The following is a 25,857-nucleotide window of genomic DNA, read 5'->3' on the forward strand; positions in this document are numbered from 1 at the left end:
TCTGCTTTCCATAGCTGCAAAAATGATCCTGAGATGTCTAAGCAGGGGAGTGTCAAGTAGAGGATGGGATTATTTCCAAGAATAGCACTGAGTGATACCATTATGGGAATACTGGGTTCATCTCTGATAAGTCAACACTAGAAACCAAAGCTAGACAAATCCAGGTTTTAACAAATGAGAGTAGGTAACAACTGGAACAACTCACCCAGGGAAGTGATGGATTTCCTGTCTCTCGAAGTCTTTAAATCAAGACTGGATGTTTCACTAAAATATATGTTCCAACTCCAACAGAAATTACAGACTTGATGTAGGAACTGCTGGGTGAGACTCTTGGTCAGATCAGATTAGACCATTGTATGAAATGGTTCCTTGTGGACTCTAAAATTAAATTTAAATTAACACGCTACCATTGTATTTGAAAAAGACCAAAGCATATTCCTCAGCTCAGTTGGTAGGCAGTAACTTGCTGTGCCACTATAATGGGCATATGTCTAAAATCCTAATCTTTTATACATATTTGGAATGAATTCACATGAATATGTGTCATCAAATTAACTAAATGTTTTACCTGTTTCCAAGTTCACTTGCTCCTAGAGGTGAAGAACCCGGCAGCCACTATGGAATGGAAATATTATTCCATTTTCATTACTTTTTACTTGGATTTACAAAGTCAAAAAGTTAAATATTAAAGGATGGACGACAGGAGGAACCAAATTTTGGGGATAATTTAGGGACATGAAGGAAGCAAGGCAAGGAAGAAGAAAAGACAGACAAGCAAGAGCAAAAGCAGAGGTCACGAAAAGCCATGGGTAAATAATGTGAAACACAAGCCTGCAGATTCAGAGGAAGGATGCGAATACGTGGAGGGAAAGTAAAGGGAAGTAGAAAACTTACTGAAAAATAAAGGAATGAGTATTCTGAAATGCAGGCAACGTCTGTTTGCCATTGATCTGCAAAGGAATCTCTCAGAGAGTAATGTATTTACAGGAACTCCACACTCTTCCAAACACACACGCACACAGACCGTCACACACACAGTTGCACATACCCATGCAGGTAAGTTTATATATATACATATATATATATATATATATATACATCTGCTTTCAATGTTCTTTGCTTGCTCTTCCAGGTATGTGATTGATGCTAAGGAGCTCACAATCATGCTTCAGAAATCACCGTCATCCTCTGCAGCAATTAAAGGGGGAGTCTTTCACCCCAAAAAGGTGAGCCTGGGGACACGGGATGTAGGAATAAACTAAGAAAGTAAACCTGAGTGAAAGCAGGCAAAACTCTGGTCTTGGAGCAAATGTGTGTGTTTGAACACAAAGCCACAAAGTTCACCTTAAAAAACAATATTCTTTCATATTACCAATTAACATTTTAAAATTAAGTTATTTGAGCTCCAATCATTCCCTGCAACTGACAGAAACCTCTCTGCAAAGCCACATGTAAAATTAGAAGCTCCCTTCTATGACACACAGCTCTTGTTGGATGATTTCATTACCTACCATTTATTATATATATCTTTTAATTATTAACTGCAATATCCCCAGACTTCTGGCAGCTGCTCTGGGGAACTTCCAAAGCTTGGAAAGAAAAATCCAAAGGCACCAAAAAGCAGGCTCTAGGCACAAAAAAAAATCTTTTATTATTTTTCCCACCTAAACAAAAAAATAAAAAGAAAAAAAAAAAAAAGAAAAGCCGGCGGCATAGGAGCAGCGAAGTTTTCCTCTCATTTGCTCGCCCTCCTTTTGGCATGAGTGCCCACAAGCGCTTCCCTGCTCTAGTCCCTCTGCTCCATCCGCTGCCGCAGACCCCGACCGGGGGTCCCGCTCTTCCCGTGCGGCGCGGAGCGCGCGGGGCACGGACCCCCCCGGCCCTGCCCGTCCGCCGAGCGCCCCCCGGGGGGGCCGGGGAGCAGGCCTGCCCGGCCGCGTCCCCCCCCCCCCCCCCAGCTCCGCAGCAGCTCAGCACATGCAGATATGCCCTGCCACCTTCATTAATAATAATGGCTACTTAATAACACCAGCCCCAGCCGCGCGAACGACGGGCTGCAGCGGCCGCGCCTCCCCCGCCCCGCGCAAAGCCCGGGGCTGTGACCTTGCCTGGCCCTCTCGCCCCACGCCCGCGGCACAAACTTCCGCGCCGCTGCGCGCCCGCGGATGTGCGAGCGGCAGAAAGGGAAAGGAAAAAACAACCAAACAACCAACCAACCAACCAACCAACACCCCCCCGCCTCCCGCCGCTTTACGCGGTGGCTGCGACCGCCGGCGTTGCAGCGCGCGCCCGAAGCCGCGGGCGGCTCCGCGGGGCGGCGCGGGACGGGACGCGCGCGGCCGCTCCCTACCCGCGCCGGTGCGGGCGGCGGCGGCGGCGGCGGCGGCGGCGGCGAGCGGGGGGGGGGCGGTTTGCACGGCGCATGTCCGCCCGCGCCGCGCCGCGCCGCCACTAGACGCTCCCCCCCGCCGCCAAACTCACCACCATCTTCTGCATGTGCAACATTTGCAGCCGGACAGAAACCGCTCCCCGGCGATGGAGACTGCGGGAAAAATTCGGCGCGGCGGGATGGCTTGCTGAAACGGCAGCAGCAACCGGGAGAGGGGCAGAGCGCGAGCGGGAGAGAATAGCAAACAAATACTAAAACAAAACAACCCCTAAAAACAAAAGAAAAAAAAAACAAAAAGAAAGGAAGAAACCTCTCTTTTTCTCCCCCTTCCTTTTTTTTTTTTTTTTAATTCTTGATTTTGTTTGTAGCCACCTCGTCCTCAATGCCTCTCTGAGCAGCATCTAGCGAGCGAGCGGGAGAAGGCGAGACAGAGAGGCAAAAGAGAAGATGAGGATAATTTGCAGACAGCTTGTCTTGTTGTTTTCTGGCTTTTGGGGACTAGCAATGGGAGCTTTTCCTAGCAGTGTGCAAATAGGTAAGCGCTGCATTGGGCTGCGTGCGTGTGTCCAGGGGTTCAATCCTTTGCAAAGTGAGTTGGAAAGGAGGCTCAGAAGGCAGTTTGCAGATTTCTCCTCCGCCACTCAGCCCCTTTCCCTGCCTTCACGAAAAATCCGCGTGTACTTGTGTGTGTGTGTGTGTGTGCCGCCGTGTGTGCGTGTAGAAATATTTCTGTGCGTGCGCTCGTGTGCGGTAGGGAGGATGCTTGTCTTTTGCAGAACTCGTTCCAGCTCCGGGGCGCGCAGGATCGGCAGGGGAGGAAGGGGCTGGGGGCTGATGCCCCGGTGCTGCCTCGGCCCCCTCCGGCCCCCCCCGCCTCTGCCTGCCTCCCGGAGGGATCGCGAGTTCTGGGCGCCGGAGGTTGCGGTAGCCGGCAGGGGTGGGGGGTGAAAGGCGACGCTGCCCTTCTTTCGCTTCTCGTAGTTGGAAAGTTTAGGATTTTGTAGGTCTCGCCCCGTAGTCCCCCGTGCCCCATCCTCACCCCTTTCCCGTAGCCTCCCGCTTCCCTCCTTTCGGACGTGTTTCAGATGGGACGCAGCTATCTGAATTCTTTCCAGCTCAGCTCCATCACTGCATCATTTCTCGCGGACTTGTGAAGATGCTGCTAATACGGCTGAGCTGCTCCCTTCCTGCACATGGCTGCGGAGGAGCAAAGTTCATTATATTCCTGTTCAGTGCAGATTATCCTACACCGAGTTGGTATTTTCTTTTTTTTTTTTAATCCAGAAAGCATCATTCCCCTTAATCAGCCTGCCACTTAATGTAAGAGGCTGTTGAGTAGCTGATTTACCAGTGTGTTCAGTATCAGGGAGATGGAGGCTAAACACTTTAAAAGGTCACTGTAATCATGACAAATCTGAGTATTTATGTATGAAAGGCTGGAAACTGAGAAGTCAGAAAAGAAGCATGAATGCATCAGGGAGGTTAAAATCGATCGAGGACAGTGATTTAAAGGCAGCGGTTGTGATTACGAATATGATTAGTTCCTTATCCATTAAAGTCTTAGGACTTGCCTTTCTGTGCAGCTTTGGGAGATGCAGTTGCTTGGTGTTGTAAGATGGTAAGTAGCTTGCAAATAATTCACCCTGCTTCCTTTGGTTTTTGCTTTTTTTCTGTTTTTTGTAGGTGGTCTCTTCATCAGGAACACAGATCAGGAATATACTGCTTTTCGATTAGCAATTTTTCTTCATAACACCAGCCCCAATGCATCTGAAGCACCTTTTAATTTGGTTCCTCATGTAGACAACATTGAAACAGCTAACAGCTTCGCTGTAACAAATGCCTGTAAGTAAACATGCCATTGATCTGACCACCTTATGGGTAAATTGCAGTGGAAATAACAGGAAACCACATCATTATCTTGCATTGCAAATACATCAGTAAGTCTGTCTTCAGCATAGATACCCTTTGCAGAAGAGCAAAAGGGGCAGCAATCCTTGTTAGTTTCTAACTGGAGCAAAATCCCCTCTCCTGCCTTCTGCTGACTAACCTGATGTGACATTTACTTTAGTGTTATTACTGTAGTTTCTTGCTTCCCGGTTTCTATGGAGATGAATTTTGTTGTTGTAAAGAAAAATTATGAATGTCTCGATCAGTCTGTAAACCCCACAGTTACTCTTGTTTGCTTTTGCTTGTGGCATGCCTTGAGTGTATTTGAGAATATACGATAATATTTGTGCTCACAAATGCTTTTCTAATGGCTGGAAAGGAGACAGGGAAGCAGTAGTGTGCAGGATAATATATCTGAGTTGGTTGACGCTGCAGTTGATCTGGTGATGTCACTTGAGGCAGCCCTGCTCTTACATTCTAGGTTGTAAATGTCTCTTATAATCTCGTAATGCATACATCCTGTGGATATGTCTCTATGCATCCATACATTGGTGCCAAATCAAGTTAGTATCTGATCTACTTGATTTCACAGACCACCTCATCTGGAACAAATATTCTCTTCCTACTATATATTTTATACACACACACACACACGCGCACACACAGATGCACATACACCATGAGAGGAAAGCAGAAAAAGAAATGCCCTTACCAAATGCGGTAACATTTACTTTTTTTTTTTTTTAAAAGCAGAATATAATTAGCTGAACTTCCAACATTTAGATCACCTCAGGGTCTTTAGCCTTGGTTTAAACACATGCTGAATACTGCTTTATCTCTGAAAGTGGCAAAGCATTATTTCTATTTATCTTCAGGCTTATAAAAAGGAATTCATGTTATTACGTAAGACAGTAGGATATAGTGTGGCAAAGCTGAAGACTGTAGTAGCATTACTACTTTGATGTCCATATTTCAGGATTCTATAGATTTTCCTCTGTGGCCTTTAAGTTTTTGAATCCCTCCTCTTCATTCAAGAGTGAATTGCCTCTGGAAGTAGATGCCCTAAGCAACATTGCTGAGCGAGTTTAAAATAGAAACATACTGGAGAAGGTCTTACTGTTCATCGTGCCCTTAAAATAAGTACTACGTTTCTCTCCACTTTCTCACAGCCATCTCTGTGGCACTTCTTAATATGTAAACATACCATGTGCTGTGCAGCTCTCGTGTAATTTATTGAATAATTGCTAAATTTATTTCTAAATTTATATTTAGCCATTGGTACTCCCAAGTTTCAGATGACCTTGCCACCCTATTTAACCGGAAAAGCTGCTAAGCTGCTAAAATGGCTCTATTCATTTTATGCAGGAAAGACTGAGGTCCCATTAAGTGCGAATTCTATATTAAGCAATGTATTAGTTGTGTTTAGCGTGAAAATCAATATCAGATTCCATAAGGAGAAAACATTTCAAAAGGTGCTTTGAAACTGGAAGGAATCAGATCTATACAGGTGTAGTTCATTGAGAAAATATTACAATGCATGTCAACTTTTGCAGGCACTGATTATATATTCCATGAAGACAAATGACAGTAGCTTTCTTAAACTTTCATTTTTGGTGAAAGAGGAGGGGACCACAATTTTTATATATTGAAACCATTAATTTTCAGTGAAGTAAATTATTTCAGATTCTGCCTATGCATCCAGTTCTACCAAATAATTTCCAAGGCTATTGTTAGTTTTTGGATTAAGGGTATTGCACAGTATTTCCATTGGAACGTTAGTGAATTAATTCTGATTTGCATAAATTTAAAATTGTCTAAAATTGAACGACTTCTTTATGTGAGACTTAACACGATAGATTCAAAAAGGGGTTGCCCAAAACTTTGCTCGTTTAGACTGTTCACAGCAGATTCTTTCTCATTCCAGCCACCTTAGATTATGTTTACCTTGGATTCTTTCAACTGAGGAAAACCTGTCCCCTTATATTTGCTGTCATTTATAGAAATAGTGATTCATAACCTGATCCTTTTTTTTTTTTAACTGAACACAGTTTCAGTTCCAAAGAGTTTAATGACTCAGAGATGATGAATCTTTACAGTATGGGGGGAGGCAGAGAAAGAGGAGGAAAGTAAATGTGTATGTTTATGTGTGTGTATGCTCATATTGTACGTGTCTGTATTAAATAGGTGTAATCCTACAGGCCTTATTTAGGTCTGTACTTCCCACTTAAACCAACATGTATTTTTACGTTAGTCCAAGTTTGTATTTATTTCACATTTTGCAGTCTCGTGCCAATAATCCGACTGCTGCTTCTTTTTTTAAACCTTTTAATACTGAAGAATATTTTTTAAACAACAAATCTAATGAAACGTAGGCAAACTGACTGACAACTGAATGAACATATCGCATGTCCCTTAAGCTAAATATGAGCAGAATCCTGCAAAAATCAATTGTCTGATAGCTGGAGGACACCGGCTTCCATGTGATTGAATTTGCTGGCTTGACAGAGGCTTCTAAAGCGCAGATGTGTGAGATTTTCTAACCTAATTAAAGAACCCCGACCATCAGCTCTGAATTAAGTGATTTCATGGCAATATGAAATGATAACTCTTTGCTGAACTGCTGTGAAACAGCAGCTTTGGATCTTGCTATTTGTGTAGAAATTACTCGGCGCACACGTCCCCGAATATACAGTACAAAAGCCTTAGAGCTGCTGGACTGAAATGAATATTCATGTGAGTTCAAGCATAAAGCTCTGAGACATGACCATTTACCTCTATTTCTGTTTCCATTTGCTGCAGAGGTTACTTGTGAAGATTCAGGGCCTGGCCCTTTGCATGTGTTAGGGACAGTAAACAGACTATTTCAAAGGATTATGGATAGCGTGTTAGCAGGTGACTCACATTGGAGAAACCTGAATATTTTTTCTTTTCTCTAGATAAAAACATATATCCAAATGTTCACCCAGGAGTACTTCTGGACCTGCAATAATTTTGTATATTTAGTTTAATATCTAACTTCTAATGGTTATTTTACGCATTTTTGTTTTCTTTAAACAGGCACAGAACATTAGTATTTTTCTTCTCAGTCGTGAATGCATACAAAACAGGTTGCTTAAGCAGATAGACTTTGTTGCAAGTTTGCAAAATTGATCTGATCTATATCAGTTTGGAGATAATCCTTTCTTTTCCCTTCCCATTGCGTGTTTTATTTAAACTCTGTTCATTTCTTTTGCACTACATACATTATTCAGAGAATCTCTCTTACTGACAGAGCGAGCTGAAATTATTGCAAAACATGAATAGTACAAGATTCTTACTCATCAGAACACAATACACCAGAGCTGAAACATTTGACTATTGGCATACATTGGTTTGCACATTATAAGCAGGAAGTTTTGCTCGTGATTGGAAATCTACCTTCAGCTTGAATTCAGATGTTGGAGCAATGCATTGATTTTTGGAGAGGATTGTATATGTTTATTCTTTAGCTGAATGCAAAATAATTTTCTCCACTCCATGCACCATCTATATTACATTAGTATATCTCAGAAATGCAGTCGACATTAAACCTGCTTGCATACTTTTGAGAGGCAGCTCTATAATTTTACAAAGAGCTGTTTGCCTTCCAGCTCTTGTCTTGTGGTTGAGAATTTTTCTGTTGAAGTTTCAAAAATCCTTGATGTATAACCACTCTTGCAGTTCGTGTACAGGATTAGGCTAAATGGGGAAGAAAAGAGATCAATTCAAGTCTTCCATCAATGTTTCATAGTAAAAGTAAAGCGTTTCCTTTTGAGTCTGTTTGACTTCATGTGTATTCCAAGATGAATATATTCCTACTAAGTGTAATTTGTGGTAAATCGGACACTCCTCTTGTTTATCTTGTACACAATTCAGTTCTTAGCAGATTTTAATCCCTGAAGGTGCAAAGCCCCCAAATGTAACTTTGTTTATTATGTGCTACATGGATCAGAAGAAGAAAAGCCCACTGGAATTAAAAATTTCGTATCTTGGAATAACTTCCCTCAAAGAGTTAGTCTCTTTGACTTTTATGCCCTCTGGACTCATACAAGGTTGATGACCTGAAACTGGAGGGCCTGATTTTGCCTCGCCAGCGTGAATGCAGTTTCTGGGTGAGATCCACCGAGGTCGGGGTCAGCCCTGAGGACAGATGGGAACCTCCCTCATCACCCAGACCTCTCTGTGGGTCTGTCTCTGGGCTTGTGCTTGCTAGTAAGGGGAGAGGCAATGTCATTTTGGAGTTAACTTTTCTGCTGAGATATCCCAAAGCTAAGGACATAGACTCAAATGTAGTGTTGCCTTTATATTGTGACTGTCATCTTACTTACAGCAGTTTCAGCTTTGATTTGCTAAGCTGCATCATAATGGGATTTTCATTAAATTTCATTATTAATTCTGCTTTATAATTACAACTCAATTTAGCAATAGGAGTGTAACCTTAGTTTAATAATCAGTGTCATTTAAAACCATGGTGTTCTTTATTTAAAAAGTGAGGTTTCTTACAGCTGAATGGTATTTTGCTATCAAGAGCAGTACAGTATTCCCAAGGATGCAGTTTGGAGTATATTGAGAGTCACCATAAAGGCATACCATACGGTCAGGTTTGAACTGCAAAAGCAAATAGTGTGCCAGTTGGCTGGAAAAATGGAACTGGATTAAATTGTACCCTTCTAAAATAGGATTGATTACAAAAACCCATTTGAAGTTAGTGTTTTTCTTTAATACATGGAGTTTATCTCAAGCTAGACCCCAATTATTGAAAACAGTTTCTTTAAAAATTTCTGTTATTAGCACTTGCTGATGGAATCAAAGAATATATGTGTATTTGGGTGTCATTTGCCAAAAGGATTCTGTATATTTTTAAGATATAAGAAGATCTATATTCAAGGAGTTTCATAGCTCTAAATGTGATCCTTGTAAATAGCTGTACAGCCGAGAGAAAATCAACCATCAATAGCTCCAATCCATCAGAGTCTGGATTTAATTTTCAAGGTTATTGTTGGGAAAATAAATGATGGGCCTTTGCTGAAATATAGTCAGATTTCTTCAGTGAAAATTCAGATCATGCATTTCCCTGGCATGAAATAAGACTTTTGACCTAGCATGTTACTGGACTGGCTAAAACTGTAAACTCGAGAGCTTTATAATAGGCTACAGAAATAATTTCATCTTCATTTCAGAGGATTAATAACAAAGATTGTGTTCCTTCATTCCTCCTGCAGAAGCCAATGCAGTGCAGTACTTCTCGTGCAGGACAAAGCACTTCAACAAGTAAATTAAATTGATTAACTTCAGCTTTATCATTGTAATCTAAGTTTGTATGCTAGTCAAAATAGTTCATGCATTTCATTTTTAGGTCTTGATTGTTTTGAGACTTGCTTGTTCATGAGAGAAGAAGCCGTCTGCTTTGATTTCTTGACGATTTTAGATCCTACTATGAATTGTGCAAATTCAGATTGTGAGCAGTTGAAATTCTTTGGATTTAAACATGTTGGACCAAATAATCCTTTCTCATAGTTCTTATTCCTTAATATATGACTGATTTAAAGGGGATGAAATTTGTGCCAGTGTGAAAGTGAAGAACTCCGTATGATTGCACCACTGTAATTAAAAGGAAAATTTGGCTTCCTCTCTGCATTTCCATTCCTCTGGGTAGTTGGCTTGAGGCAAAAATTTTGGACTCGTACAGCACCAAGTCTACTTCTGCAACTTAGATGGGCATACCTATACCGAAGTTATGTGCTGGGACAGAAAGTCAAAGTAGATAATTTATTCCTGTGTAAATCAAGAATTGTTCTTCTGAACTAGGAAAATGAATTTGCTCAAAAGTACCTGATCACAGTGTCTTGTTTGGACATTTTGGTGTTGCTTTAGTTTTAACCATTTTCTCAGAAGTTTTATTATCTTCCTCTATCTAGTTAGAGTTCTTACACAACTTTTTTTAATTTTATTTTTTTATTTTAAAGATCTTACTGGCTTTTAAAAATGCTGATATGGATTCAGTTGTTTGTCAATGCAATTATGGGTTGAGTACTCTTAAAAATTCTATATCAGTGATGTCTGTTTTCAGGCACCCAAGTTCTGATAGAGAGGCTATCTTACATTTTGGCACTCAGAAATGTTCTAGTATTTTCCAGAGTACTCAGCAGCACCTGCCTTCCCAATGGGAACTGCTTACTACTGAGCACTTGGAAAATCTGTCCTTATCTGTGTGATAACGCATGGGTCAACTGTCTTGCATCAATAGTGTTACTTCCTTGTGAGGACTTTGTTTCTTCCCTGTTCTTTTTCCCATGAAGCGTCTGCCTGACTTGTTCAAATAATTGCAGCTGTTTGTTGGGTTTCTGGTTCCTTATGGTAAGAAGATGGAACCAGGGTGTCACATACCCATCACCTTTGTCTTGGCAAGGCACTGTAAAGTCCCAGCCCATCCTTCCTGTTCACGAGGTTCATCAGAAGCTGATTACAGATGAGCTTTATGTTGGACTCAAGGGGGAATACCTGGATACTTATTAACACGCTTCTGTTCTTGCTGGGTTTTGGCCAGCTATATTAACATTAACAAATTCTGTTTCAAATATTGGCCCTTGTCCTGCAGTTTTTTCCCCAGGCAGAGCTGTCTGTGACTTAAATAGGGGCTCTACCTGAGTAGGGATTGCAGACTGGAACCCATTATAATGAAGGAATAGTAGGAATCAGCTTTTTTGCAAGGTGAACAGGTTCTCATTCTTTCATCTCATGGCTCGAATTTTTAAAAGTATTAAATCGCTTAAGTCCTGTTATTTTTTTAAAAAAAGTGTGTTTAGAAATTGGACCCCTGGTACATAATTGCCTATTTTAAAAGAATGTCATTTGGTCTACTGTTTTCTTGTGTTCTACAGGCTATTTTGGTGTTGTATTTGTATGTAACCATTGCTCCTGAAAAATGCAGTCTTGTGCAGTACCTTTCTATATTCTAAAGTCATGGACTACATGAGCATGACTGCAGGTTTTTTTTCTGTAAATACAAATAGAGCACAAGAGAAACAAAAAGGACTTACACTTTTCACCAGCTTATTTATTAGATTCTTTGCGGGGAAAGGCTTTAAACACATTTTGAAGACTGATATTAAAATATATCAGCTTTTCACTATTCATAACAGTTCCTCTGTTTCTCACTTGCAGACTCTCTGTGGGGTAGATTCTGCGCCGTTTCTGCATGCACAGTCTTAGAGCTGCTTTTATGGTGTATTTGCATAGTACTCTCTTAAACCCATAAAATTTGAATTTCATTTTTATTTGGATATCATCTTTTCATACAATTCAGGTATGCCCAATGAATAGCCATCAAATAGGCGTTTTAGGAAAGTTCATAGGTAGTGAGAGTTAATTGCTGAAGAGAATTGAGAGTTTTACACTTTGTTTGCCTCAGTTTTCAAATCCATTTCTAAATGGATACGGAATTTATATTTTCACATTGTGGTGCAAAAGGTGTTGCATATGTTAATATTAAAAATTATACAAAATAATTAGGAACCATTGTGCAAAATAGTCTGGTTTTGTTAATTTCTTTCACAGTTATGTGTCATGCTTCATTTCTTTTTGTTAAAGATTTCACTGATATCGCATAGCTTTTTTTTTTCAATGTCAGGGTCAGATCTGTTTCCTCAGTGGGTAAAATTACTTGTGCAATACATATTCAAAGTAGGCACAGGGGAAAGAGGGGAAATTCTTGTAGAGCAAAGAGAGGACAAAATGTAGCGTATTATTTGTCCACAAAAGCTTACTGTTCTACTTTAATATTCCTGATGTACAGTAGCAGTATTTCATGCTACTAGTTAATGTGAGATATGGGTCTGGATGGTGCTGTGTTCAGGTCTGGAAGACATTATTGAGTATAAGTGAAAAACACTTTATCAAGCACAGATACATTCATGTAAAATTCAGGAGTAAAAAGCTATAATATTTTCCAAAAAGTGCATGCACATCAGTATACTTAGCCCCTTGCTTCCTCACCTAAGCTGATGGGGGAAGAAGGAACAAGACTTTACAGACCCACAGTCTCAGCAGAGTTGTGTAGGACCTCGTATTAGTGATTTCCTCCAGGTTTTCTGTGTGGATCTGTCCTGGAGAGGCTTGCTAATAACGGCCTCCAGCCTTGGTCTTTTCCATCCATTTAAACTGAGTGTTTAAGAATGGACTTTTCAAAAACACTGCAGCTGGGAGGATAATTTCCTTTGAAAATCAATAGTCATGTGCTCTTGGCTGACTCGGGAGTTTTTCTCACTTCTCCTCCAAGTAGAAAGCACAAGCTAGGTAAAAAGCTGGCTCTTGGAGCTGTTTGCATACCCTGTTAACGCTGTCTCTGCATCTAGCTGTTTGTGTGGCCTCCAGTTGAGAGCTGGTCAGGGATTTTTCTTTCTCGGGTCCTTTTTTGTAAATCAGTGTCCTTGTTCAGTGCTTCTCTTGGGTGGTGAAAGCAAGAGGGTAATACTGTAAGTGATACATTATTATATGGGTAAGAACTGGAGTTGCTGTCTGGAGGCACAAGCAAATGTTCAAGGAAAAGAGCGTAAGAGGATGTTGGTGTATTGGGAGGACATACATCTGCATCTGTTGCAGGATTACATATGCCCCATGAAAGTGTGTGGCTGGCAGGTCAGAAGTAGTGCCATATGGAAGTGATCCAAGTTACAAGTCCTTACAGATGATACAGAAAAGATGTGAAAGCAGTCTGGGGGATGAAATGTTGTCTGATGGCTATGAGCATCAGTGCTTCAAAGAAGAAAAGGTAAAGGTCGCCGAAATAAATGGGAGAGCAGATAGCATGCAATAGTGTTCACAGATTATTGTGTTCTGAAGCTAGATGGGACCATTTTGATCACCCAGTCTGACCAACGCAATGCTAGTCAGCCAGCCTCAATTAATTTTTTTATCCAACGCATAATTTTTTTTCCAAATAAATCCGGTGTTGAATTAAAGACTGAAAGAATCACAGATAAATTGTCATGTCATCAACACATCATTTGGACATATCACCCACTGTCTTTATCTGTGTTGAATGTAGGAGTCATACAGAGTAGGCAAGCAGAAAAAAAATTGCCTACTGGGTTTGCTACTGGTCTTTAATTTAGAGAGATACCATAATGATCATGATTTACATCCAGTCATCACAGTTGTGCAGCTCCCAGAGCCCGCTGAGTTTTGTTCTGGCTGGTTGGTACTGTGTCTTGCCTGCACAGAGGGGCAGGGTGGGACACCCTTCGTAGCAAGGCTTATGCCATGGCAAGACATGCAAGGACTTACTGGGGCCTTTTTCAAGTTGCCTTGAAAAATACTTCCAGTGGACACAAATGGTGTTTTTTTTCCCTATCCTAAGAAAGAACATGTCCTAACCCCACAGCAGGGAGTATGGCTTGAAGCAATAGTAATACAAGCTTGGTAAATATGTTCAAAGACCGTTAAGTATGTTTTTGCTAACAAATGTGCGCTAATCCCCATTGTTTGTGTTCACAGACTTGTCTGCCTACAGATACAACTTAATGGTCATGTATGTTACACATACTTCACTTTCTATGAGCCACAGAGAATGTGAATCTATTACCGCTTTCACCTGGAGGGTTTGGGCTGTTAGCTTAAGATACCAATAGTTATGAATTTAGCTTTGGAAGTCCCTGGTTTCATCTGCTTTGGGTGTCGGAGGAGATGGCAGCCTGAGCACAAACATGATGATGAATGAGTTTTAAGGCACAAGAATATCTGCATAAAGCAAAAGCCTGAATAAAGGAATACAAGAAGTGCTCCCATAGCTGTCTTTAATGATCTGTTGTGCTATTCCGAATAGCAAACATATAAGGAAAGAGGAAAAAAAGGACAAACCTTTTATATCCTTACACCGTAAGTCATTAAAACAGGGAGAAATAGTAACACAAGACCTCAGCAATTAATTATGGTATACTAATAGCTGTACTTGCAGCATCTGGTTTACTACTCCATCTGTTAAATGGTTTGCTTAAATGATTTATTATACAGTTATTATTAAAATCAGCTGGAAAATGACAAGGTATTCTTAGATAACTAACTCAGAAAAAGAACGGGCACAGTTAATGCAAATGCATGTGTGCAGTGTATAATTGGCGAGATTTGTCCAGGCGTTGTGTGCGATGATTTGGAGCCCAGGCAGGAGGTGAGTCTGCCCTGGTTCTTCGGGGACCCTTGCAGACTCAGAAGTGACAGACTGCCTGGAGTAAGGGGTTGAATGAGTTTGAGACCTTGCACCTGAAGTTGGTGTTTGCCTTCCGTTCACCCTCAGCTGGGTGGGAGAAGGGGTTCAAGATGCAGCAGGAGCCGTGTATTTATGAAACAGCATTATTCAATGTTGGGCAAGGAGGTTTCTGAGAGCGGAGGAAGGACTGATGTGCAGCACTGCTTGCTGCATGGGGAGCTCTCTGCTTCTGAAAGCGAAGGAGGAAGGTGTGGCTGGTGCTTGTGAAGTAGGGATTATAGCTGGTGTGAGCTGACGTGACTTTGGAAAACTTCAAGGTGGACATGTGGTTGTGCTAAGCTGAAAACCTAGTACGGAGGGGGAAGCAATGACGAGTCCACATGTCCAGTGGAGTAACAGTAGGAGTTAATAGACATGGAAGAGTGTAAGACTAAAAAATACTGTTCAAAGAGACAGAGGGAAAATGCTGTTTTCTGCCATCAGCCATCCTTCTCTCCCTCGCTGCTTTTACTGTTACATGACCCAGCTTTTCATGACAAAATGGGAACAGTCTGCAAGAAGCACCACCAGTGGAAGCAGTTTATACAGTGAGCTCTGCACCGCTGGGGAAGTGCTGCTGCGCTGGAGGCAGCAGCCAGCATCCCAGGGGCTGGGTCACCCATCCCTTTCCTGCCCCACACCTAGGGACAGGCTGCTGCGGCTTCTGGGTTCGGCACGTGTTATTAGCTCCTGTAACGTATTGATTACAAATAGCCATCAGCTTAACTACTGCAGGGAAAGGACAGAAAGGGACAGAGCATAAAACATTTGTTTCTTGGTTACGAACAGAGAAGAAATTACATCCTTATACAACCTCAGTAAAACTGTGCCTGTTTCCATCTCTGTCTTCCTCCTCCCTGCCTGCCTTAGACTACATCATGGTCAATACTTCAATATTTTAAGGGAGTGAATGGAAGGAGGGAGTGGTGGTGGTGTACCACAAAAGACAGTTTATACAGATGAATTGGATTGCTTTCTTCCATTCTTCTCTGGGTCTCTGACAGATGTTGAAGGACTCTTGTATTTTTATTTCCTGATGAAAGCCCCAAAAGCCCATCATTCTTTCAGTTACTGTTTATGATGGGAATCTTTTGCACTTCAGTACAGCTGGCAGGCACCAGAGCTTCACACCTTAATCACATTTTCTTTGTCAGCCTTTCACCTACTATGCTAAATGGGAGACTAGCAGAAAATCCTTTGAGCAATTACAATAATAGGATAATAATAATTATTGCAGTTCCTTGCACTTATATAGTGTCTGTGAGATTAAAATGAGATCCAGCATAACATTACCCCTTCGAAAAGGTGTGGATATCCCCTGCCAGCAGCATCACCTTGACAAACTGCTCTCCATGACCTCAGCTTCTTGCTCCCTTATCTTTGGTATGGTCAGGCAGGGCTGTACTGCCACCTTTCTATTCACATCTGTGAGCATGACTGCACAAATAGTCATGAAAGAGAATGGGAATGAGGGGAATCAGCAGCATGAAGAAGGTTTTTTTTTCTGTGTGTGGCTATAAAAGACAGGAGAACATTAAACGGTAAAGTCTCTCCAGTTCAGAGAGAGTGTGCTTACATGAGGCATCTCCTTTCTTGACTGCACATAATGTAGATCTTAGGAGCATTAGTGAGAGTTAAATGTGTGCAACCAAAAATGTAACACACAAGTGTAGCTCTAAGCCTGTTGGTTTCTTAAGATGTGCATTAAGATAATGCACTACCTTCCTGTCTGGTCCTGTCTGTGAAAGTATTGTCTGCAAATTGTTGGATTATTGGTACAGTAAGTTAGCAGTTTCTATCTACTGAAATAAAATCCTTTGGGACCTTTTCCTGGCCCCCCAAAAGTGCTCCACACTTAATTAAAATTACAGAGTTCAACATTAATCTTTCAAAATGGTGTACCTATTGTTAGTGCTGTGATGTTGATAAGTTCCTTAAGGATGTGTGTGACCATAATAAGCTGGTGCCAAATTTTTTTCACCGAGACAAAAATAGCAAAGTGATTTAAAATCCTAGGGGTTTTTTTTTTTTTTTGGTGGTGCAGCCTGTAACTTTCCACGTTAAGAATACACAACAACTCCAGCTTGTAGTGGGAGCCTGCCCCTTTTTCTCACCTCTCTCAGTAGATCCAAAGAGAGATGGAAGCCTCCAAAACCTAAGACAGGAATGCAGCAGACTATCTCCCTGCATCTGTGGCACAGGTGACTGAAAAAGCTGTGTTTGTCACCTCAATTAATGTGACTGTACTGATGTTTGACTTCAAGAGAGCAAATAATGGCTCAGACTTCCTAAAATCCAGCATGTGCCACAATTTTGGCTCCCTGTACAGCCAGTTGTAACCCACAGTAGACCTCCATGGAGGGCAGCCTGGATGTGGCCATTCCCAGTATCGCGCTGGCTGAAATGCCTTCGTTGGCAGCCAGCCATTCCTCATTGTACGAGCAGGCAAACATCAGAGCTTACGCCGTAATCCTTCTCACTCTCTTCTGTGGTCATCTTGACCAAACAGATGTTTTGGTCCCTGATGTCTGTTTGGTCCCAAAGGACTGCAGCAGAGGTTTGCTGAAGTATCTTATGTTTCTGCCACTCCCGTGTCTACCCTGGTAATTCCATCTGCATTTGGCTGTGCCAAGGACATCAGGAGAGCAGAAGAGACAATGGCTGGCAACCCTGCCCTTCCTGGGGCCTTTTTCTCCTGCACCTACACCCCACGCAGGAAAGCCCCTGCCCAGGAAGGGCACTGATCTCTGCTCCCTTTTGCCAAGTGAGCAAAACCACACAGGGAGCAAAACAAGGGTGGGACTTGCATTCTTCTCCTCCAGAGCCTCCTGTACATATATATGACTTATGTCTGTGCTCTGGCTTTCTCGCACATCTCTGCAAGAGAATTTGAGCAACAGTTTAATTTCTGGAGCTCAAACTGTTTGTTTTCTTAGGATTGTTGCTTGTGTCTCAAATTATGCACTTGGTTGACAGTGTTTGTTACCAGGAAAGGAAGTTTGGGATGATAGGGACGGGTCACTGAGGCTACACTACAGCATTTCGGGATGGTGTCTTAGGTTGAGCTGCAGAGGCAGACACATGTAAAAACATCTTATTTGGTTTCTTCCATGTGTATGTAGAGAAAGCTTTACAAAATACTTAAATACCTTTAAACTCTCTATTTTGGCTTTATGTTGACAACTGTAAACATTTAGGAGGTGCTTTCCAGGAAGAGACATTAAGAGACTTAATGTATCGCGCAACCTGGCAGGGCAGATCCCAATACTCCATTGGAAGCATGGATGGGAGTTAATTTACTTGGATGAAGTTGTTGCTCATTTCTGGTTGAAACTGTTGCTCAGAAGTCTGTGTAAACGTGCATAGCTAACAGGGCTGTCCTGTACGCGCCTTTTTATACTTCTTTCAGCTAATTCAATGATCGCAATACTAAATCTAGCACTCAGACAGCTTTTGGATTTATGACAGTCCCTGAAGGACTTTGACTTACAGTTATTCATATAGGTAGTTTTTAAAATTTATGACAGAAATAATAACTCTGTGATAATATTCATCCTATTGCTTATTTAGTGCACCGGGTGTGAGAACAAAAAAAAGAGCAGCTGGAAATTCCCGGGGCAAAGCTTTGGCTCAATGTTCTGCTGTCCCTCACAGGGAGTGGAAGCCAGAGACATTTCAGAGACTTTTAGACAATTTTCAGAATTTACAGAGATGTAAAACCAAAGTGAAATTTGTCCCAGAGCAGCAACTAGTATATTTAGCTGTATTTTAGGTGCTCTGCTTGCCTCTTTCCACTTAACTATTGTTTTCTGCTATTTGGGGATGTGCACATGCACTGTAGAAGCATTTATCAAGTCATCCCTGTCCCACTTCACATCCTCACAGCATGGCAGTGATCTTTAGCGGTTTGTTATGCCCCTCTTGCTGCTCTGTCGTTGTCCGTGGTATTGCCCAGAGCGCGCTCTGGATCTCAAGAGGTTACAGCATATCTCTTGGGTCTAAGCAGTAATGAGGGCATCCGGGAAAAATGAGAACGGGCAGCTGGAGATGAGCGGAGTCAAGTCTCAGTGAACCACCTTCTCCCTTCCCTCTTGGGCCATCACATCCACGAAGCATTATGAAAGGAACCTGTCAACAGCACTGTTTGATCGGAATTGATATCAGGGATGATTTATATGTATGTATTCTTTTGGTCATACCTGCCATCTGTGTTTTCCATGTTCCTATGAATATCTGTTGGAAGTGTGATGTCTTCCGATACCCAGCAATGGGGAGAAGGACATGGAGCACAAGTGGGCCAGGAGATACAGTATTTCCTGGGAAGGAGTGGGAAATGAAATCCAGGTTTCTTCTGCACTTGTCCTTAGGGAGAGCCTTTCCTTAGGCTGAGGTAATGTTTTCACTGACACAATGTGAAAGTTAGGTATTTTTATCTTAAGGACTAAGAAGTTAACTCTGATGCAAACCTATGACACCAAAGCTTTCTCATGAGAGGAAAGGCAGCTGTAGTCAATGGCTTTTGTTTTAATTTGTGACTAAGGCAATCTTTAGTCAAATGGACAAACTGTGACCTGAAGGAAAGCCTTTCTGTAGTGGGGACAGGAAATATCTTTAAATTAGTGTCCTTCTAACATTCATGTCTTTGTAGGAAGAGAGATAGTGATGTCATCAGGTGTGAGCAAGATGAATGGCTTTTGGATATGCTTGGGATGATGGCTTTGCTTTGTTGTTGGGGTTTTTTTTGTTGTTTGTTTTGTTTTATCTCACATTCAAAACCGAGAACAAAGAATCTCTTGTACAAATCTTAGTACATCTTAAAAAAAATTAAAACTCCAAAGTGGGTGAACATGGGCAAAGCTGGTACTTTCCATTTCAGCGAGGCACACTGGGGTGGGTGTTGTGTTGGATTAATGCTGTTTCATGGGTCATTAACCTGCAGAGGAGCTGCTGCCTCACTGCCACCCCCAGACATGGCAGTGCTCCCACGCAGGGCTTGTGGCACCCCTTGCTGTGGGCTGCTGGTGTCCCTGCTGCTGCCATCCCAGCCCAGCTTGGCCTCAGGAAGGGACACGCACGCACCCGGGTAATGGACAGGGCTGCTTTTAGGATGAGGATGGGGTGAAGCTGGTAGGATTGTACTAAAGCCATGGGGGGCTGCAGCTATTCCAGGGTATTGGAGCAAACCTGCATTAAGGTCCAGCCCGTGCTGTTGCTGCCCGTGCTGAGCAGTGCCCACCTCCACGGCCAGCTGCCGGGGGCTGGGGTCTGCACAAAGAGGTGCCTGGTGCCTGCCCACCTGTGTCCTTGCAGGGGAGGGAGCTGGGCAGTGGGACTGGAGCGGGCATCAGCTGTTTTGCCATAGAGGTAGGAGCCTGTAAACACCGATTATCAACCTCAGGCTTACCGCAGCAAGTACTGTCATTAACAGCTCAATTGCAACCACTAAGGTGAATATAAGTGACTCCAAAACCAGGTGATTTCCAAGGGAAAGTTTCAGACCTTTTAATAAGCAAAATAGCTAGCACTTGTTTGTATGCCTTGAAATTATGTGAGGTTTTTTTCTTGCTCTTTAGAGTTAATACACTGTGGTCATGTGGTAAGAGCATGTCTGCTAAGTGTTTCTAGCAAGACTTCTTGAAATGCTGCCAGAAGACCTGGAGAGCTGCATACCTTGCTTTTAACACAGAGCGACAGCTTTGCATCACGCATTGTGCTACTTGCATAGCCAGGATTGTAAATACCAAATTTTATTATCAAGTATGTTTATAATTCGTTAATAGGAGGTAGACAAATAGACCGAGCTGGCTTTGCAGTGCAAGAAAGATAAATGGAAGATGGTGCATAGATAATAGATGCTGGAGTAGAATGTGTGGAATTTTTCTTTCCTCCATTTTGTCTTGTTGCAGCTATTTTGCTTGAACTCTCAAAGTTGTTCCAGGAAGAGGGGCTGGAAATGGGACAAATGTACATCCATCACAAATGTTCAGAATTCTGAAATTGAGCTTTAAGTACAATGTGAACTGCTGAACACAAAACCTAAAGGCGCAGCTATAATGATTTGTTCTGTTCTGTGACAAATATTTCTCTAGTTATTTAACAGCACCCATTTAAACTTTGGATGTATTGAATAAAATATTTCTTAACCATGTCCCTTCCATTTGTTCTTGAATATGTGTTTTATTGAATTCACGATAAATATTCCAGGAACTGCTTATCAATTTGGGTGGTATGATAGGTGATATGTCATTGATTTAATGACATAAACCCATGTTTAGGGAATGAAATTTTCACAGTCTTTGTCTTGTAAACATATAATCATCTACTTCAACAATTCTTTTTCAGGCTAAATTAAAAGTGGCCTGTGAGAAACATAATGTATATGCAATATATCACATACTCAGCTGCAACTTGATCTAGAGAGCAGAGTACACTAGTGCCTAACCATCAGGCTGGCTTTAGAGGTGTAATCAGCTATAAGAAAATGCTGAGTACATAATTTTATATCGTTAGAGATAATTATTATGGCTGGGAATGCTTTTAACCTAAAGGTGACTAAATGGCACCTGTACAATATATATGTCCATAGTTTGAAATATCAGTTTAAATGAAAGATGTAGTGGGAGATAGAAAATGGAAATTCTCAGTTTGTCCATAACATCCTCTTTTTCTTGTGGAGGTGTCTTCGGACACTTACGATGAAAATGGCATTTAATGCAATGTGCTAGTTGCGTGTAGGCTTAGTGGCGGATGTGTGTTATGGTGCTCCTAAAGGTGGTGGTTCTTCAACTCTCTGGACCAGGGCTTGGCCAGGAGGCTCCTTGGCCCCCACCAGCCCTTGCGCCTGGGCGTTGGGAGGGCCTGGGGGAGCACAAACCTCCATGGTGGAACTTAGAAAGCCCCAGGGCCACTGACTTATTCTACTCACTCTGTGTCACGCACTGTAGTTGGGAACATAATTCATGTGTGGGAAGGGGTCATTTCTGAATGAAAAAGGTTCTTGTCATTTTAAAAAGTCCAAAGAAGTCAAGGGCATGAGGTACCTGGTTCCCAGTGGAAGCCAGACACCCTAGTGCCTACTGTGAAAGCACCTGCTTATAAAATGATGTTCAGAAGTGTTCCTTAGTCTTTTCTTCAGAGCTGATATTTTTCCTCAAATGGAAAAACAAACAAACAAACAAACAAAAGCTTTTGGCTTCCTCAGTGTCTTTCACATGGGGATTTCAGAAGTGCTTGTATTATCCATTAACTATGTTTCTGAATGTTTCACGATTTATGTGAAATATGAAAAGATTATTTCAGTTGCTGCTCAGATGCATTTGCTTTCTGTGTGCTGTAACGGGTCAGGAGCACTGAGCAGAGCAGAGATCCAGAGCAAGGCTGGTGTCCTCCATTGCAGGCAGTCCGTGCAGGTGGGGTGAAAAGGAAGGTCTCTAATTCGTAACACCAGGCAAAATTCAGCAGCTAGTGGCCACGAGGAGAGCTCCCCATCACTGCTGCCGCAGAGAACAGAAGCGATCATCTGGGTTATTTTCTACCGATCAGGCATTTGGGGCCTGATTTCCAGCAGCGGTGTGCTGAGGACACCCACTGCTCCAGCAGCCAGAAAGCTAATGGGAGATGCCATTGCTCACTTTTCTAAAAAATAGGGCTTGATTTTTCTCCTGATTGAGTTGCTGTATGTCAAAGGCAGTTTATTTTGTCTGGAAAAAAAAGTCAGAAGGGTTTCTGCTGGAGTACATACGTGGGTTCACCCAATTACAGAATCAGTAATTATGCAAAATGACTTTAACCGTCAGCTTGTGTTTCAATTTTAGTTTGTAAAATGAATAGAATCAGCCCAACCCCCATCTTTTATAGTTGCTAGGACAGCTGGAAATTTCAGAAAGATTCAATGGCCAGCTATATATACTGTACGTGCAATAGTATCTCCTAGGTGCATATGTGTGGCAAAATTATTCTAAGTGCAGTTGCTGACAGTTTGATCATCTATGTGCCAAAGACAGAAATTTCATTTTATCTACATGTTCTTATCAGCAACAATCTGTTATTTTAAAAACTGAAAATACACAAAAAGTTGAAGAAAAGGAAAATGAATGGTATAAAGTATTCAGCGCCAATAATTATTTCAGGGCATGTTCCTATTCCTCATTTCCAGGAGTTTAAGGGGACACTTTTATACTTCAGAAATAAATTATCCCCTATCAATGAAAAGCAAATGCACTGGACAGCCAAGCTACAAGTGAAAATAATCATCATTATATGATCCATCCAATGTGCCTTTAGTGATTCTGCTTTAAAATAAGGTACAGATAGTATTGTTCTTCAAGGCCTATCATCTCAGAGAAAATTTGTTTCCATGCTTTTTCACAAAAACCTATTTAAGACAAAGTCATTGCAATTACATGTATGCGTAAAGTTTAGCATACTTTGAAATGCTTAGCTCAACAAGGTGCTCAAAGCATTTCAGTGTTCTTCAGGCCAAAGCACAAATATTTTCCAAATGGAGAAAGAAAAGTGAAAGGTTTGCTTGAGGCCAAGGAACCAGTTACCAGCAGAATTGGAAAGAACTAAATTCCCTGACTAGCTTCTTGACAGCCAGAGCACAATTTGAGAGCCATTTACATATTTAGATATAGGTGTAAGAAACTTCGTGATGGTTGTGTTTTATGGTTGTCTTTATTCTCTGGAAATGCTCTGTCTGAAAAATAGGAATTTTTTTTAAAGAGCAAATAAACTATTACATGACAATCTATTACTAGTATAAAAATAAATAGAAATTTATGCATATTTTCTTGTTTTTGTCTTATAGTGTTGTCATGAACAAGTTTATAGCCTTAGCAATATGTTTCATTTTCCCTAGCACCATTAAAGCTGTCATTTAATTTTAGTGTACGGTGTACAATTGCTTGTTGGTTTATCATCAAGTTTAAGACAGTATATTCCTGGAGCATGGAGTACACTTTTCCCCAGCAAAATTAATTCCCTGATTGTAAAAGGCAAGAACACTCATTGAGCTATTGTTTTACTATTCAGTTTGTAATTTTTGTTTTAATAATTTACTAAATATATAGTGTAAGCTTCTCACAGGTTAATCTTTGCCTGAAAAAAAAAAATCTGAAAATAATTCCTCTGTTTGTTGTTGGGCTGTTGTTTAAGGAAAATTAATTGTAAATGCTGACTTTTTAATAACAATTGAAGGATGGAAACAATTGTTTCCAGAGAGTGGGATGAACTTGCAGTCTTAGAAATAATGGTGTAAATTAATTTATTTCATATATTTTTAGGGCATTTCCCCAACAATGTTTGTATGCAGCAGATTCAAAACAAACAAACAAGCGGATGTGTTTTTTGCATGACGAGTGGTAGACCTATGGGACTCCTTTCTGAAGAAAACCAGGGATGAAAAAAGTTTGCATGGATTCAAATACAGATTAGCTGTGCACTGGGGGAAGATATCCATGAGGCCAAACCACTTGGAAACACCCAGCAGCTGTAAATAGTTGAGTGCTAGGAGAAAAATATTCACTTCTGGCCACTACTGGAGATAGGTGGACCCTTTGCCTGAGGCAAAATTACCATTCGTATTTTGGGAGGATATTTCCAATCGCATTATGATTATAGACTCTTTATGTAATACTGTGCTAGCATAAGAACAGGCTAGACATGATGGCAAACCAACATCTTTGGACGGCCGAGACTGACTCCCGAGCATGGTTTCCTGGAAGCGGGGACCACCAGAGAGTGCTGCTCATGCTGTTGAGCATCAGCCTCATGCAGGTGTAAGTGATGGCATGAGATGCAAAGATGGGAGAGGCTCAGACCCAGTGAAGCAATTATGTGTTCAATGCACACGCTAGCACTAACAAAAGCCTCACAGGCGTTTCCAGAGGAGAATGTACCCTTTCCACTCATAAACAGCAAAGGATCTGTAGGGTTACTGATTAGGAACTGCAACTTCTTTTACTTAAGGAAGGCATAGATAATTAATGATTTTGTGTTCTGATTAGAAAATTAACATTGCTAATGCTGTTACTAGATAACTGAGTTTTGGTATTATAAAAGCCTTTTGAAATGCAATTTGACAGAGCATATATCAGATTAAATTGGATTGATTACGGGAGTTTTGAAGTTGTTGATTTCTTTGAGAGCTCTGTTAATGAAGCATTATATTGTAACAGAACCCATTCATAGCACTGTTCTACTTAGCTAACAGCCCATTGCCCTCAATAGGTAATAAAGTACATACGCGAGACACCATAGCAAGCAGGGTAGTACAGGGTACTCCACTGTGTCCACTATAGATCTTAGGGTACAGTTCTAATTTTGTGGTACTGTGGGGTCTTGTTTTTACCGTCAACTTGGGCTTATAGTACTGAGTCCCACAGACAGCTGTTGTGAAGTGAGACCATAGTTTTGCATTGTCTGTTAACATCAGTGGACTGTTGAGAGAATACCACATGGCAGGATCATGCGGTGACAATAGCCTGTCTATCTGAGGAACTAGCAAAAAGAATTGACGCAGTGGGACACGCACTGTGACTCTCCCAAAATGGCAGTGAGATAATTACCTGCTTATAGTTTTCCTCAGTTTCTTTTGGGCGAGGTACTTTTCTCCCTAGAGGCCAAAGCAACTGTATTATACTGTTGGGTACCATGCAAGAAATGAAAAATGTGCATTAAATATTAAAATGAGGAAGCCGGCCTCAAAAACTAGTAGTAGCTAGAGACTTTGGCTGCATATGGGAAGCACTTTTCAATTCTTTTACAAACTTCCTTGCTTTGAATCTTGGCCAAAACCTTATCATCCTATATATTCAAAACTGTGGAAAGAAAAAGCCTTGGCATCTCATTTCTGAATGTTAGTGCAGCATCTCTGGAGCTCTTTGCCACTTTCCCATACGTTACTCTAATGGTCCCACTGAAGGCAATGGGCAATGTGGAGGTACAACTCAAGAATATCAGCCAAAGTCCAATGGTGCATAGATACCACAGAGTTATTTTTCATCTTCTGAGCTTTTTGATAATAGTGATGATGCAGGAAAAGATACTTGCACAACTGGCAGCTGAAAACTGCTCTTTTTGAGGTCAGGAAGATAGGAGGTCAAAAAATAATAAACCCCATGGTTCTATCTGTTGTTACTTTTTGCAGTAAAATTGCCCTTAATGCAGATGTTTCCAAGTCCACAGTTACCTACCATGGTTGTCTGGGAGCCCTGAAAAAGAAGCAGCCTGCAGAGGAAACGACTAATAGGGGAAATACATTATACTACAGTTCTGTTGCCATCCTGGCATGCGTGGTCTGCTTCCTTATGCTTAGGAG

General features: G+C 41.5%; 1 protein-coding gene and 1 long non-coding RNA gene across 12 annotated transcripts in view; one reads left to right on the plus strand and one right to left on the minus strand.

The window, feature by feature from the left end:
- Positions 1-219: 219 nt before the first annotated feature.
- On the minus strand, positions 220-2,557 carry LOC128153241 (uncharacterized). Its single transcript, XR_008238901.1, has 5 exons — positions 2,482-2,557; positions 1,512-1,627; positions 895-950; positions 569-615; positions 220-378 (listed from the first exon to the last, which is right to left on the minus strand). It is a non-coding gene; the product is annotated as an uncharacterized LOC128153241 (long non-coding RNA).
- Positions 2,558-2,660: 103 nt separating this feature from the next.
- GRIA4 (glutamate ionotropic receptor AMPA type subunit 4) overlaps positions 2,661-25,857 on the plus strand; it is a 251,649-nt gene continuing 228,452 nt past the window's right edge. For all 11 annotated transcript variants that reach the window (XR_008238900.1, XR_008238899.1, XM_052812292.1 and 8 more), the window contains exons 1-2: positions 2,661-2,924; positions 4,073-4,231. Coding sequence is in view for 9 of the 11 variants with exons in the window: in XM_052812292.1 (XP_052668252.1) it covers positions 2,837-2,924; positions 4,073-4,231 (247 nt within the window). In the remaining 2 variants the exon portion in view is untranslated. The remainder of the gene's footprint in view (positions 2,925-4,072; positions 4,232-25,857) is intronic.

The sequence above is a fragment of the Harpia harpyja genome, chromosome 17 (assembly GCF_026419915.1).
Source record: "Harpia harpyja isolate bHarHar1 chromosome 17, bHarHar1 primary haplotype, whole genome shotgun sequence".
NCBI lineage: Eukaryota > Metazoa > Chordata > Aves > Accipitriformes > Accipitridae > Harpia > Harpia harpyja.